This window comes from Colletotrichum scovillei (genome assembly GCF_011075155.1).
Source record: "Colletotrichum scovillei strain TJNH1 chromosome Unknown Contig00003, whole genome shotgun sequence".
NCBI lineage: Eukaryota > Fungi > Ascomycota > Sordariomycetes > Glomerellales > Glomerellaceae > Colletotrichum > Colletotrichum scovillei.
In genome coordinates this window covers 1,457,116-1,472,502 of record NW_023336261.1, presented here as the reverse complement: position 1 = coordinate 1,472,502, position 15,387 = coordinate 1,457,116, and the positions used below count along the sequence as shown (strand labels likewise).

Sequence of the window (15,387 nt, the reverse complement as noted above, 5' to 3'; positions counted from 1 at the left end):
TGAAGACTGAATTCGAGGTGGGATTTCTCTGGTAAAACGTACAGTAGGATAGCAAGACCTAGGGTGTAGAAACAGGCGACCTCTGATGAAGTCAAACGCACAACCATCTGCGGTGTCGTGTCTGAACGATGTCAAGGCTCAACCCATGCATCTCGATGTATGTAAGCATTCCTGTTGCTGTGTTCCCATGTTTCCTGTTTTTGTCTGGCTGATGTCTGGCTTGATGGAATTCTGGATTTATTACCTCTCAAGAACTCTTCTGATTATCCGCAGATACGATTGAAAGATTCAGTTCCACAATTTGTCCCTACCCTGTCGCCTTATGCATAAGATCTCTCAGAAGTCGTTCTCATTTGGTCCAATCTATGTCTGGACCGGGGGCGATGATATGGGCCGAGAGCATCAAGATCATCAAGTCAGCTGCTAATTAGAAGCAGGTCTGGGGTATAAAAGAGGCTGTTTGGAAGTCTCTGTACCGGCGGGTATGATGATGCAGAGCGGAGGATAGGAAGAAGGATGGGCCTTGTAAAAGAAGCTTGCTGACGAGGATGAGTTACTAGGTGGACGGGGAAATTCGCTCGCAGGCGTGTAAAGGTTGAGAAAACAGCTATATGACGATGCATCCAAACAGGAATACGGGAACAATACTACGGCGTTGAGTTTTCTATCCTAAGAACCTCCATCGGGTATGTGCTAATGTCCCGAGCAGAGTCATCGGGATCGCTCGCCTTCGGTAATGCTTAGCGTCCTCCGGACTCCGGGCGCCCCACCTGCCGGGACGGCGCTCGCGGCAACGGTAGCAGCATTGAAGGGCTAAGGTGCCTCAAATGTGCCTTTCGCCTTGTTTGAGCCTTCCTATATGTATGCCAGTTAGAATGCAGAGGTGTAATGGAGCATATTCTCGGAAGAAAGCCAAATAATTGCTTTCAAGGGAAAGGCTCAGAGTGAATATCCATCCGAACACATGCATCCGCTTCGAATTTTGACAGCCGTCTCGCGTTTAACTCGTCTTGCACTTCCTGGAGCATTTCAGCCTGGCGCCATGGACACACTTTACATCCCATTTGAAAGAAGGCGGAACGACTGTAGGGCACTAGAAAGGTATCTGACTCCCGATCTGCGATCGCTGTTCTCCCCCTCACCAGCAACCTGTCATCCGGACCCCACCAAAGACCACATCACCCAATCAAAGTCTCTGATAGAGGTGGTGCGCTGCAGCAAAGTACTGCACTAACAGTGCATATCGCCGCGTTGGAACAGAGCATATCGACGAATTCGAGGACAGCGCTCTTTGTGATGAAAATCGGAGTTGCATTGGATGCTTTTACGGATTGTGCTTTGTGTATGTGGATGTATGGGCAGTTGCTGCGCCGCACCGTCGCGTGGTGCCGGACCGAGCTCAGGGGGCTGAGCGAGGGTACATAAGTCAGATTTCCGCGGAAGTTAAGAAAGCCCCTGTAGCCAAGTGGTGAAGGCGCCGTTCTTATAATTACATCATCAATGTGAGAAATGCGGAGGTCGTGAGTTCGATCCTCACCAGGAGCAAATTTTTTGATCTGCAGCAAGACACTGAGTAGCAGAACAATGATTTTATCAACACTTGATGTGTTGTTTTCTTTTTTTGTGTGTTTGTCTTTGATTGCACTCATGCTGACTACATATGTTCTCCCAACCCTGGTGGGAACAAATCGAGGCGATCCAACAATGTGTTTGTCTCATCGTCAAGGTGCAAATGAAGCCAGTCGGCTTTAGCGAATGGGATTGATTGATCAATTGTTTTCCCATCAATTTGGTTGATTTCTTTCGATATTTTGAGTGTGAAAAACGTTAGCAAGAAGAGATATCGGTAGGTAATGTCGAAGAATGACATCTTCTCCTGTCTAGTGCAGGGGCGATGGATGGGCTTACTCAATTGCATGGGAGTGGGCTATGATCCTTCCGGGGTTTGTGGTCTGAATCCAATACGTTCTCAACTGATCCTAAGAGACATCTGGGCAGTGTGTAGAAGAAGCAGAGAAAACCTAACTACAGAAAAACTTGACAGCCAGGCTAATGAAAAGGCTATTCGATGACAGATCGTCTGTTCTACGCGGCTTCGAACGCAGCTTATGATTATTGAACAAACAGACACTTGAGCCAAGTTGAATTACAAGTGTGACCCTGGGATTGGGGAGGGAGGATTTGCATCAACGCCCGCTGAGAATAAGCTTTTGCGAGTCGTCGAGGGATCCTTGATAGAGGAGACAGGCGAGAGAAGTCTTCCAACATGGCCCAAGAGCCATAGGTTTATGAAATCTTTAGGAGAGCTGCAATGCTTGAAGAGGTGTGCATGATACGATTGACGGGATGGAGGTGAAAGCAGACCATACTCTACCAGAATGCATCGTTGACCGCGGTTGTGAGAGAATCCCTCACTCGCCTCCTGAACAATCGTCGACGAAGCCAAGTCCCTACTGATGACGACAACAAACTCAAAAAGCACAAACCCAAAACGACTCTATCGCGTGGTCCGGCGACGACTCATGACCATGACGTCTTTCCTCTCCGAACAAGCTCAGAGTGACAAACTGCAGAGCAAAAGCCTGAGCTTATACAGGGAACGAGGGCCCTCAGTAGCGAAAAGCATCGCTACAACAGACTTCTCGTTCGCGTCACGCTTGAGTTCTGTCACCCAGTTTAAGCTTATCCCTAAATCTTTGCATTCGTGGGCAGAGAGTTTTTTCGTCAACGTCCTACGGTTCGTTGCGAATGATTGCAATCATCAACTTGATCACCTTTCCGCCGGTCAATGAATCCCTCGACGTAGAGAGACAGGTTGCTAGTAAGTGCGACCGGGTTTCTGCTGGCCCACGACAGGCTCGGGACTTGTTTCATGTTACACGGCCACCCAACCGGAGCGCAGTTGCCGCTCACCTGACTAAGTAGGTGGCGTTCGAGTGTGTAAGAAGAGACACGCTCGGCAAATTCGGCCAAAATGGAAGGGAAATAATAGGAACAATCACTGACTAGACTGCTGATGTGTAGGATACGCCCAGAGGCAAAAGATTTGACCAGCCTGGGGGTCGAACCCAGAATCTCCTGATTACACGTTCTTGTTAGAGAATCGTAGTCAGACGCCTTGCCATTGGGCCAACCGGCCATTCAACGACTGAATGGAGTCGAAGGGATGGGTGCCCGTTGATGGGAAGGTCAGAAGCAGAATCTGCTCTTAGTCCTTTCATGCGCGGGTTGTTGTGGGCTGGATGGTGGATTAGGTCGTTGAAATTTTCTTCAATGTGCGTGCGGGAAAACGGGGACGCGAATAGCTAATTCGGTGGGGATAGGGAAAAAAGAACGAAAGAGAGAAAAGTGCAACAAAGGAAGGAAAAAGTGGATTTGCCTTGTGGACCGGGGGGGTTGTGGACTCAGACAGGGAAAGCTTCATTTGACCTGAAGCCCGAATCGTGGGAGTGAGGTCTTAATTGGTCGTCGGTGTCCGGTGCGGCCGGATGGAGCGGCCGGAGCTCTCGGACTTGAGTCGGGAGTGTTGGGCCAAGATATTCGACTCATTCTACGCATATGGCGAGGTAGCTGCCAAAGGAGGGTAAAGAATCGTGCAGAGCTACATTGACACATCTCGGTTCAGCCACTCGGAAAATCTCATGAGAGAGGGTTGCATTCAATCTGTTGATCAGGTCGCCGGAGAGATCGGGTCCCGTCGCTCGTAAACTTGGCCTTGGATGGTGACACTGGCAAGTAAAGATGTAACGAACCGAAGGGGGGGAAGGGGGAAGAGGGGGAGGCAAGCAGGAGAGAAGTTGAGACGGCCACAGCGTGCACATGGGTATAACATGACCTGCATGTCCGTGGGTTTGAAGAAGTTGGTGTGGTTATTGGCAGGGACCATAGTGAAACATGTTTCCATGGGTCCAATTCATGAAACGAGGAAAGGGATTCCTTGGTGAAGAGGAGGCCGCGGACATCATAGCGCCAAGATATTTCGTCTCACAAATGTATACGCATCGACATATCCGACATCACTATGTAGAGAGCGGCGACCTCTGACCACTCGCAACTCACTTCGACTAAGAGGCAGAGACAAACACGAAGATGGGAATAAACGTCTGACGCTTGGATTGCTCGTTGTGGCTATGTATGTACTTCCGCACTCCGGTCTCAAACCCCTAGCTCATCCAGACGTCTCAATGACAGCTCCTAGGCTGCTTTTTTGAGGCCGTCAGGGACGAAAGCCCACGGACTCGACCACCACGGAGATGGAAGAGGGGTCCCAAAGGGAAGGGGGATTTGCCCACGTCCTATGCGGCTAAACCTTTAAGTCACCACATCTGTTTGGCCCTATGAAATCGCCATAACTGCGCGCATTGTCGTAAACCTCGTGAACCGAATCAAGCAACCAGCACCAGTGCTGATTTTCTCTATCCATTAACCTCCAACCTCCACAACCAGCTGCTGAGACGTAACTCAGTTGCCGTTGTTCTTGCCCGCGGGAATCGCAGGAGCGACAGGGGCAGGTGCAACGGCAGCCGGCTGAGCGGGAGTGATGGGCTTCGCGGCGCCGTTGGGAGCAGCGGCCGGAGGGTTGGCGGCGGGCGCGGCAGCAGGAGGCTTGGGGGCAGCGGCAGGAGGTGCGGCCGCGGGAGCCTTGGGAGCAGCGGCAGGAGGAGCAGCAGCAGGAGGAGCAGCAGCAGGAGGAGCAGCAGCAGGAGGAGCAGCAGCAGGAGGAGCAGCCGCGGGGGGAGCGTTGCCCTTGCCCTTAGCAGCAGCACCACCAGCGGGAGCAGCAGGAGCAGCAGCGCCCTTGCCCTTGGCAGCAGCACCACCGGCGGCGGGAGCAGCGGGAGTGGCGGCCTTCTTCTTCGCGGCGCCGGCGGCGGGGGTCGCGGCCTTGCCCTTGGCCTTTGCGGGGGCAGCAGCCTTTGCCTTCTTCGCGGCCTTCTTCGCCTTCTTGGCCTTCTTAGCCTTCTTGCCCTTCTTGCCCTTCTTCTTCTTGAGAAGCTGGCGGGCCCTCAGGGGAACGGCGTTCTCCTCCACCTCGATGTCGGCGACCACACCGCTGGTGGTCTCGACGCCGGCGAACGAGGGGACGGAGATGTCGCGAGCCTCCTTGCGCTCCTCGCGATCCTCCAAGTGTTGGTCATAGTTGTTTTGATAACTGAAAGTGTTGTTAGCCGGCTTGCTCGATACAACACAAGCGATGCCCCTGGACCTACCTGACAGCCCTGCTATCGATATCTGTGGGAGCACTGCTGACGCTAACGATCGTCGAGGCGAGAAGGAATCCGAATGTAAGGAACTTCATTTTGATGGACTGAAGTGAACCGAAGTTGGTGAAATATTAGATGATTCTGTGATGAATGTTGAACCGAAGCAACTGTTTCCAAGGGAATGTCTGTATTAAATTTGATACTGTGAGGCCTGCCGTCGAACCAAATCAAAAAAGATCTAAACGACGCGGAACCGGTCAGATCTTTATGTACTCACTCATCTTTCGTCCCAAATCAAGTGCCCCCAATACGACTGTGAGTGGCGTGAGGCGGAACATGTCGAGACATTGTGACCGAGGGTGCCTGAAACCACTCTAGCAGGACAGATGTCAATGTGCTGGGCGCTGAGCCACCACTCATGGATCAAGAGACGATATGTCGATATCCTCATCTGCATCGCAATGAGAATAGCAACAGCCGTTGAGTCAGGCCAACCGCAGAGGGTCGTTTCGGGACTCGGTCCATCGTCGTCCCAAGTCCTTTACATCCAGACCTTCAGAAAGGGTAAGGTGCTCGAGGCAACCGAAACTCTGTTCCCTCGTCCGAAGTCTTCAGTCCCACACCCTTTTCGTATCATGCAGCGCGAACCAGGGCCACCAACAGACTTTGTAAGGTTATTCATGCTTGATTCGGAACTCAAAGGTCGCCCCTGGCCAGTCTCAGGAATAAGCATTGGGGATCCGGAGAGACATCCACACGATTAACCACGACCACGGGTGATCTGCCTGGCTCGTGCCCCTCTCCTCATCCTCTCTTCGCGTTTTTCACGTTTGAGGGCAGTAAACTTTGTTCAATCCCCCTGATCCCCTTTTGGTGGTTCAAAGGATGCTGTGGTTGGGCCGGTGCTGCAGAACACAGCAAGGCAGGTGAGCAAGGTCAAACCGCCTCAAACCGCTTCGCTTCGTCCCACCCTGCTCGTCATCTTCTCGACACCATTCGTTGCATGGTTGCCCACGACTCAATCCGAAAACGACGAGATTCGATAGGCTGGCAGATTAAACGCTTTCCCAGGGGGGATTGCGCAAATTTCTTGACGTTCTCGAGAACTGCTGATATGCGCAACTGACAAATGACTAGGGCCTGGTGACGGAATAAAAAAGAAGCATACAACTGTAAATATGACAGCCCCTTGTCCTTGAACTTTGATTCAGCTCCGGATATCGTGTTCACCGAGGAAAAATTCAAGGAAACCCGCGATGCGAGGGAATAGACTTACGCGGCGCGGGTGCAGTATGCCGTCGTCGGTGGCCGTTGCCAGTCAAGCTTTTTGACACGGCGCTTAAGAGCCGAAGAGTCGTATAACTTCAAGTAGCAGATGCAGCCACAAGGCTGCCGAAATACCGAACCAGTGATCTAGACAGGCAATCGAACGTCGCCTCACGCGATCCGCAGGTTCCGCCCCCGCGGGGAAGAAAAGGGGATCCAATCTTGGACGTTCGGGCCCCGGGCTAGTATCAGAAGCGTGGTAGTGTGTAGGAGAAACCTGGCGTGCCTGGTTACGGCTGGGCTTTGCGTTCAGCCCTGAAAGGCCCCTTGCCTCAAAAAAGCCTGGACCGCACCACGCAAAACCTCGACTGGGCTATGTTTTCTTGGAGTATCACATGATGTCAACGTCGACAGGTCGAGAGAGGTCGACAAAGGCACCGGCCATGGCCGAGGCGTTCAGGGTGAGGCCCTGGAGGTTGAGGAAACGATGTCCTCCAAGGAATCTGCAGATCCTTTGTTCCATAATCTTTCTCGCGCCTGATATCGGTTGCATATTGGTTACAACTCTTGGCATCCCCGGATTCCTGGTTCCATCGCAGATCAGTTGGTAGGTATTTGGAAATAATCGTTTGCAACTCGAGACACAGGCCACACTGCGGTCCCTCGGGTTCCGATTTTGGAAGTTTTAAACATGGGCCGCTCGCTTCAGAGACAAGTTTTGCCGGAGTCGTGGGGACTCTGGGAGACGAGGTGAGCATCGTCGCAGCCGAATCCCAACAGGAAATCCCATCGATCCCACCGGGACGACGAACTATTTTCATTCGAGAGTCCATTTCAGGAAAACCACCTCGTCCGTTGATGAAGCCAGTCAGTTTGACAACGTCCATGAGGCAATTGAGAACGAGGACGGCATGGATTGGTGTGGCTGAGTACGGCGACTTTTGCTGTCGGCGACCGGCTAACAGGCAAAACAGTTCCCGCTTCGTCGCAAATATTTCCAAATGGAAAAGTACAGTCAGCTGACTGGTTCCAAGAGTTGAGAAGACAGAGGCCGTCTGGAATATGTAGTCGAAATCGTCCCTTCGAATCCTCCAACGTCCCGCTGCCTGGACATTGATGCGCATAACGGCCGAACGATCCTGCAAAGTGTCATTCACATAGAGGTGTGTGTTCGGGCGCAGGCGGTGCCACAATGCAGACTGAATATCAAAGGGAAGTGAGTTTTCCAGACAGCACTGGCTGACTTGGCAATCGACGGGCCATCAGACGAGGTCGTCATTTTGGAACGTCGTGATATCGACGTGAGATTATGCTCCGCGCTGGTGTTCCGTAGGGTTCCGGGAGAGGCTGACAGCTGCAGGAGCTGAGATTAACTTAAGTTGGCTGGAGGTTCAGATGGATATAAAAACCAAAAGGCAAAAGAAACTCTTCTAGTGCAGAATTTCCAGCAAGCATTCTCATGGCAACTTAATTGCGCGCAGTGGGCAACGAAGGGCCCGGTGCAGTCCGTCATGATAGAGTTGGGAGGTTAACCTTAGATTGGAGAGCTTCCTTTCGCGTGATTGATGACGACTTTCTAGGTTTCTTATCTGCCTGCCCGGGCTTCCAGGTCCGTCCCAATCTAATCGGCTTATCGGTGTCCTCTTATCTTATCTCACATGGTAGGAGCTTTTCCCAGTGTGTTTAAACGATACTTGTGCTTTAGCGTACTATTAGCTATCTATATGCATCTAGACGCACGTCATTCTTTCTAATCCAGTAAAGATGCACAAACCCGAGTCATCTCCATATTCGCATCCACGTCAACCACTGCTGCTGTGATGCAGTGCACACATTCTTCAACAATGTGACACAGCCAAGCAACCTCCGATCGTTTCTTCACTACCACGCTGTCTGCCAACGAGCCACACACATCATCAACCACACACACACCTGCTAAAGACGAGCAAGTGAGGTTGCGTGTCGCTGCCCGTATTGCGTCACAATGCCCAGTGACGAAGAAGCTGCCGCGGCTTCAGCACCAGCAGGAACAGGAACAGCAGAACATACAGCCACACCGCCGCCAGACGCCAAGATCAGCGCCGCCGATGGCCGTTCTTACTGGCAGGGCATCGATGCCGACGTGAACGGTATGCTGGGCGGTTTCCCCTACATCAGCAAGGTCGACCTGCAGGGCTCGCGCAACTTTCTCGCCAAACTGGGCATTGGCTCGAAGAGCGGTCTGCGGACGGTGAGCCGCGCTCTGGAAGGCGGGGCCGGGTGAGTTTTTCTTTGCGACTTTCTTCTCTTCCGTCCGGTGTACCCGTACATTGGACATGGCTTGCGTCTGATTTTCAAAAGTCGACCTCGCAAACTTCATATCCGTACACGCCCCCTGGCGTCTCTCACCGCTATCTCAACTCACCGCCTCCCAACCTTTTTTTTTCCCTTTCTTTCTTTGCCTCCTTCTGCAGTTACTCATGCTCAGTTTACTCCATACTCTGTCTCACTTTCACTCTATACCTACCCTTACCCACCGCAACCGCAACACTGCACGAGCGGGCCGAGCTAATGATTTGCCTTTCCTGACCCGTTTCTTCAACCCTTGTCTTACTTTTTGCATCTCATGTCGCGACCTCTCACCGTGATGTACGGATACTTGCTGCAACATCCCTGCCTCCCCGGTTCAAGTCTCCGTGTCATGCAGACCCTTGCTAACCCCCAACCCCCAGCATCGGCCGCATCACAGAGGGTTTCCTTCTCGATGTAGCTGAACAAGTTGACATCGTCGAACCCATTGCGAAGTTCACCGCCGCTCTACAGGAAAAGTCTGGCGTGGGATCCGTCTTCAACATTGGTCTCGAGGAGTGGAAGCCACTTGATGGCACCGCCTACGACCTCATTTGGAACCAGTGGTGTCTCGGCCACCTCACCGACGACCAGCTTGTAGTCTACATGCGCCGTTGTAAGGCCGTTGTTGCTCCCAATGACGGTCTCATCGTCGTCAAGGAAAACTTGAGCACTAGCGGTGTCGATCTATTCGACGATGTTGACAGCAGTGTGACGAGGTGAGTTCACTCTCAAACCTATCATCTTCCTCCCCGACTTCCTACCCTGGTCTATTGTCGCCAACCTCTCCCACCACCAACCGTCATGTTGTTGGAAACTTCGCCTCAGTAGCGGTCATCAAGCTACTCTCAATGGCCCACGTAACTGGATGGTCTGCGGCGCATGCAAGACACTTGCATAACACATATACATACACATACATACATACACGGGACACTGACGCATGGCAAACGCAAAACAGGGTGGATGACAAGTTCCGCGCCCTCTTTCAGCAAGCGGGTCTGCGCCTTGTCAAGACGGAGCTGCAGAACGGCTTTCCCAAGGATCTATTCCCGGTACGCATGTATGCACTCAAGTAGCGGGCTGGGAAAACCAGCGGTGGCACGGCACGGCGACGGCGGCGGCGGCGGCGGCGGCAAACCATGGATCCGGGGCTCATCGCCGGGAGACCAGGGGTCCTGGGGGCCGGCTGGAAGGGCTAGACTAGGCCCAGGTTAAACCCAAGAGACACAATCCCGCAATTCGTTTTTCCCTTCCCCTGGCAGCCTAGCATGGGAATGGGATGACATGGCGGCTCGGGCTCCGATCTACTGCACGATGCGGCAGCCCCCGGTCGTTCGTTCCTTTGGGGAGCCACTTTAATTCTCCGATCTCAGAAAACCGGGACTGCGAGAAAGCGAGAGCGTAAGAGAGGGAGAAACACCCGGCCGGACGGCGGTACCTGGTCCGCAGGAGTCTTGTATGTATGTGTACATGACCCGCGACCAGCCTGCCACGTCGATGTTGCAGATGCAGCAGATAGGCGACGACGGACGACAGGTGTGGGTGTGGTGGGCGTATACAGGACCGCCAGGTTCGTTGGGTTCGGCTGGGCCTTGTTCCCCCTCGGCGGGCTACATACATGGCCTTTGCCTTTATGCATATACACTAGCGATGTCGGACGTCACTAGCTGCACCTCTTCCCCTTCGCCGCTGCCATACGTCCCGCGATGGAATGCAATGGGGTATGACCAGTTGGGCATGCAGTGCAAACGCAGCAAGGAGCTGAGACTTTGCGAGAAGCATTGGTGCCCAAAAGCAAAAAGCAAAAAAGCCCGTTGCATCTCCCCTGCTTCTTCCCACCCTCCGTATATGAATGGACCTGAACGGTGTAAAAGTGAGGCGAACCTGCTGCATGCTGCAGTTCTATATACAATACGGAGTGCATATCACCAACTCAATTGGCAACAAACATGAGTCAAAGGGCTCTTTCCTAGGTAAACCGCCAAAAGATATTATCGTGAAGCGCAAGAAGCGCAGGTTGGACAGAGTGTTTAGGCCTCGGACCCGGTGCCATCGACAACGCATTCTGCTTCCAGTCCCAATGAAGCTATCGTCGTCCACGTCCGTGAGAAACCTGGCCATTGAAATGTCACGATATCAAGGTAGCACGAGTCTTTAGCAATCGATAGCGAGACGCGGTAAGCACGGCGACAAAGAGAGGGAGGCCAGGAGGGAAAGAGCGGTGTCTATGCTTCGTTGCCGTCATCAACGCATCCCACTATCACCCTATTGCCTGCCTAGTTCCCTTTGGGGTACGGACTCAGAAACCCTGGCCATTCATCCATCCAGTCCTTCCAAGACCCCAAGTATCATAGCTCGTGTTCCATTGTGAGGGTATCGTGAAGAACGCGCTTCGTATCTGATGCAGCTACGTGACACATGCCCCCATGCTCATCAGACCCCATCCGTGGAAATCGCGGCCATGAACCCATGAAACAAGACCACGACCTCAACCACGATACGCGCTACTTTACCCCAAACCCATGTTGAACCCTCAATCCAAAGCCCGGATCCATCTCCCCCTCCCCGGGAAAAACCCCCCATCAGAGCTTAAACTCAAACGGCTCCAGACCCCTGGCGCCAACATCGACGCGGAACAACGCGCCCCCAAGCTCCCTCTGCTCCTCGGTCCCCTCGTTCTCGCCAAGCTGCGCCGTCGTGATGAAGAGCTCGGTCCCGACGAACTGCACGCAGCTCGTCGCCAGCGTCGGCACGCGCACCTCGCCAAGGAGCTGACCCTGGGGCGAGATCTTGAGCACGCGACCCTCGCCGTAGACGGCGTGCCACAGGTTGCCCTCCGTGTCGACGCGGAAGCCGTCGGGCTCGCCTTTGCCGTCGTGGGTGTAGAAGACGCGCTTGTTGGAGAGCGCGCCGCCGTCGGCGACAGAGTAGTCCCACGCGTAGACTTTACGGTCGGTGGAGTGCGTAAAGTACATTGTCTTGTTGTCCGGGGACCATCCCACCGAGTTGGGGATCAGGATGTCCTGGAGGACTTGCTCGTTGCCCGACTTTCCGTTGAAGCGGTGCAGTGCGCCTAAGGGGGGAGGGGGTCGGTGACCCCGATGAGTGAGTTCATGTTCTTCTTACAAGGTTTCTTCTGGTGCATGTTGGTCTCTTTTCGGGGAGTGTGCTTGCGGTGAAGAGGTTTGTGTTGTCATGACGACGGGGGCTGTGAGGTGAGTGAGAGATGCGGTGTCGTGAGTTTTTGAGTGACAAGGGTTCACGTCATGTCATGGGTGACTGAGAGAAACCAACCCCGCCGAATGAGAGAATATCCGTAACATACCTTCAACCTGGAAATCACCCAGCCCGAAATCCGTCATGGTACCAAGCCAAAACCGTCCGTTGGGGTCGACGGCGCCGTCGTTGGACCGCAGCCTCTCATTGTGCCGGTCGTGCAGCTTGGCGACGTACTCGTACTCGCCCGACCGGACGTCGAGCACGGCGATGCCGTACTTGAGGCCGACCAGGATCTTGTCGGCCGGGTCGACACCCTCGACGTCGGCCGTCACGCCGACGGGCACATCGAGCTGCACCGTCCGCAGGGACTCGGGCCCTTGCTCGAGGTTGACAAAGTGGACCCTCTTCTTCTTGATGTCGACGAAGCGGAGGATGTTGGCCGCCCTTTCGTAGTATGGTCCTTCGCCCAGGCCGCAGTGGATGTTGAGGTACGGCTTATCGACCGTCCATGTCTGAAGAGGCGCCATTTCTGTTCGGTAGTACAGAGTGAACTTTTGTGTAATATCGCCCGGCAAACTCGATTCAAAGAAACTTTGTTTTGGTCGGATTGTCACTCTGTCCTATACTTGATGATACTGGAGATTCAAGAGTGAGGGATTTCGCGATGAGGAGGTTTAGCTATATCCTTGTACAGACCGTAAACCCGGGAATGCTGTCTGCGAAAACGAGTCGTTTCGCTCAACAATTACCCGAAGGAAACCCGACAGCACCACGTTTTTTTCTCGGTTCGGTTCGTCACTCCGCAGACACTCCGCCCGGATGAGAAGAAAGCGTTCCTTTTTGAGAAGTAAGAGATGCAGACGTCACGACAGCGTCAGCGGAGTCATTCTATTGCCAACTCCTGAAAAGAGCAAGCTTTTATCAATAACAACTCGCTGGTGCTATCCCGCCATTCCGCTTGGAATTCGCCATCTGGCCTTTCCCCCCGGGATGAAGCATCTTGCTCACCCCGAGAAGAACCACGGAGCCAGGCGTTCGTATTACCCGAATAGTCGAGTAAATATGCGGAAGACGGGCCGCTTAGCCTCAATTCCGCGATTTCGTGTCTTGTAGAACGGATTCAAGAATGACCAAAGTACACAAATACACACACGCAACAGACGCCCTCACTTGAGTTGAAAGAAGGAAATTCACACAGGTGGACAGACTTGCCCATATCGAGGCCTCCAACAATAACTGAAAATGGGAGACGGAATATCCCGTGTTGAAGGAAACGGTAGCCTAAAGTAACCTGGGAAATTTCCCTCAGGAGAGAAAAGAAGCCAAAAGAAATAAGATGCAACAAAACGGACAAGGGTGCGAAAATGTTTCATTAAACCTCCAAAGAAAATTTGACCGGCAGATCTCAGCAGAAAATCTCCTGATGCAACTCATCATTGCCAAGTGGGCAGAAAACAAACACAGAAGCCAAGGAGCGAGCGACGCTTGTCAACCCTGTATCTGTAGTTTGTTCGTTCCCGGATGGATGATCGTCGCCCGCCGAGGACGATCTCGTTGGTTGGAAACTCTGTATCGTGTCGTTGTAACTTTGTGATTTCGTATGGCGTAACTTCATGATAGACCAACAGAATGAGACTCATTAGCAAAAAAAAAAAAAAAAAACGAAGAAGACGAAACCCTTGCACCAACGGAGTTGTGACTGGTGTTGAAATGGCAAGGCTAAGAGGTTGCTGTTGATTAAAGACGAATTGTTTGCTTGCAGGCCCCCCGAAACCCAGTCCCGGGGGCCCGGGGAAGCATTGGGTGCATGTTCCGGGACGGCGGTGCCGCGGAAACAAACTTGTGGTGAGTTAGATGTGCCAGATCGTCCGCGCCCCCGTGGCCCTGGCCCGTCGCGGCCGAAAGTTGAGTGAGTGAGTGAGTGAATGAGACCTTGTGCGAATGAGTGAGTGAGCTGTGTGCCTGTGAGTGAGTAAGTGAGCCGAGGGCCGCCTGTCTGGCCGCGCCCCCAAACACGGTTTCGTCACTTGTGCAAGTGATGTCTCTCGCGTCTTTTTCATCCGAACGTTGGTCCCAAGAAATGTTTGCAAACAAGCCGTTCATTTCACGTGCCGAAACTGGCCTGCGCGTAACAGTATCCCCTTATTCTTTAACTCCTCGGGCTTGGCTACGAGCCTCTAACCTCACCTTGGCTCCGTTGCGAACCCCTCCAGAAGGGGGGGGGGGGGGTCAAAGCAGCTTGTAGCTGTCACGTCTGTCAAGCGAAACCCGCCACGCTCATCGAAGATTGAAGGAACAAATGGAAGATTACCAACGCGAGAGGGACCGAAACCAAAAAGAGGATGACCCGCTCCAGAAGTATTTGAATACGAAGAACTGGGAGGGGAATGGATGGATATTGTCCAGGTTTTTCGTACGAATCCAATGGTACCGCACCCAGGAGGGCCGAGGAGGGACCTTGAGCCTTGAGGTGAGGAGTTCATGGGCCAGTCCAGGCCAACGATGTCCATCATTCATGGGGTATCCGTTCATGTAGGTAAGTATGCTATGCAGTGCGGCCCCCTCCCCGATTGAAATGTTCCATCACCATCAAGGGCTTTTTAGGGGGTGATCAGACATCAATGATCGCCCGCAACCCGGGGGGGAAGTTAGCAGCGTCTCCTTGCAAATTTCCCGAACGAGGGGTGGGTTGTAACGAGGGCTCGTTCACGCTTCATGGGGATTTCGCGCTCCCATGAATCGCGCAGCTGTTCGTTCGGGTGCATATGCGGGTTCAGGAGGGAGTAACCAAAAAGGAACCCTCGATGACATGTATATGTAGCCATACGAAAGCAGTAACTGCGCGCATCTTGTTGTCACAATACTTTGTTATCCATACAATCGCCTGACCTTGGAGTGAGAGGTTGATTGGCGCCCTACTTCCGATGGTGATGAGCAACATGCGAGAGAAAGGGTGTTCCTCGTCACGGATGCCTCCAGAGTCGTGTCGGTTAACAGCTCCGTCGCCCTGTCGTCGCAAGCTACACCAGTGACAGTGACGTTGGCGTTGGAGCTGCCAATGTTAATGAAATGGCGAAGCTCTTATTAGGCACGCATCACTCATCCAGCCAGGCAGCCCCCAAATCAGGTAGGCTTCAAGCAAACCCAAGCAAGCACCTTGCCTCTCTCCTCACCCCAAACGGCTTGCTGCATAACGAGCAGCAACCTGCACAAGGCGAGCACACGGGTCAAAAAAGCCCGTGTCATTGATCATCACGCGCGTCTGTGCCTCCTCTCTTTCTCTCTCCCGTGACCTATCGACGACTTCGTTTCCGAGGTTGGTTTGGTCTGTCCAGCAAAGCCAGCCAGCCGGGCCGGGGGGGTAGCG

General features: G+C 53.2%; 3 protein-coding genes across 3 annotated transcripts; 1 reads left to right on the top strand and 2 right to left on the bottom strand.

The window, feature by feature from the left end:
- Positions 1 to 4,331: 4,331 nt before the first annotated feature.
- Positions 4,332 to 7,995, bottom strand: HER10_EVM0008305 (uncharacterized protein). Its single transcript, XM_035477832.1, has 2 exons — positions 5,211 to 7,995; positions 4,332 to 5,152 (listed from the first exon to the last, which is right to left on the bottom strand). Exons 1-2 carry the CDS (start codon positions 5,297 to 5,299, stop codon positions 4,462 to 4,464), a joined length of 780 nt encoding a protein of 259 aa, XP_035336292.1. The 5' UTR covers positions 5,300 to 7,995; the 3' UTR covers positions 4,332 to 4,461.
- Positions 7,996 to 8,312: 317 nt separating this feature from the next.
- On the top strand, positions 8,313 to 11,003 carry HER10_EVM0009201 (uncharacterized protein). Its single transcript, XM_035478696.1, has 3 exons — positions 8,313 to 8,729; positions 9,182 to 9,517; positions 9,760 to 11,003. The coding sequence occupies exons 1-3, from the start codon at positions 8,455 to 8,457 to the stop codon at positions 9,875 to 9,877; spliced, it is 729 nt and encodes a 242-aa protein (XP_035336365.1). The 5' UTR covers positions 8,313 to 8,454; the 3' UTR covers positions 9,878 to 11,003.
- Positions 11,004 to 11,062: 59 nt separating this feature from the next.
- Positions 11,063 to 12,558, bottom strand: HER10_EVM0004552 (SMP-30/Gluconolaconase/LRE-like region). Its single transcript, XM_035474193.1, has 2 exons — positions 12,127 to 12,558; positions 11,063 to 11,874 (listed from the first exon to the last, which is right to left on the bottom strand). Exons 1-2 carry the CDS (start codon positions 12,545 to 12,547, stop codon positions 11,384 to 11,386), a joined length of 912 nt encoding a protein of 303 aa, XP_035335951.1. The 5' UTR covers positions 12,548 to 12,558; the 3' UTR covers positions 11,063 to 11,383.
- Between the last annotated feature and the right edge of the window lie 2,829 nt (positions 12,559 to 15,387).

Coding starts and splice junctions, on each gene's coding strand:
- HER10_EVM0008305 (XM_035477832.1), bottom strand. CDS start 5,299: ATGAAGTTCCTTACATTCGGATTCCTTCTCGCCTCGACGATCGTTAGC. Junction 5,153..5,210: donor ATCGATAGCAGGGCTGTCAG/GTAGGTCCAGGG, acceptor CAACACTTTCAG/TTATCAAAACAACTATGACC.
- HER10_EVM0009201 (XM_035478696.1), top strand. CDS start 8,455: ATGCCCAGTGACGAAGAAGCTGCCGCGGCTTCAGCACCAGCAGGAACA. Junction 8,730..9,181: donor GCTCTGGAAGGCGGGGCCGG/GTGAGTTTTTCT, acceptor CCCAACCCCCAG/CATCGGCCGCATCACAGAGG. Junction 9,518..9,759: donor GTTGACAGCAGTGTGACGAG/GTGAGTTCACTC, acceptor AACGCAAAACAG/GGTGGATGACAAGTTCCGCG.
- HER10_EVM0004552 (XM_035474193.1), bottom strand. CDS start 12,547: ATGGCGCCTCTTCAGACATGGACGGTCGATAAGCCGTACCTCAACATC. Junction 11,875..12,126: donor GGGTGATTTCCAGGTTGAAG/GTATGTTACGGA, acceptor CTCCCCCCTTAG/GCGCACTGCACCGCTTCAAC.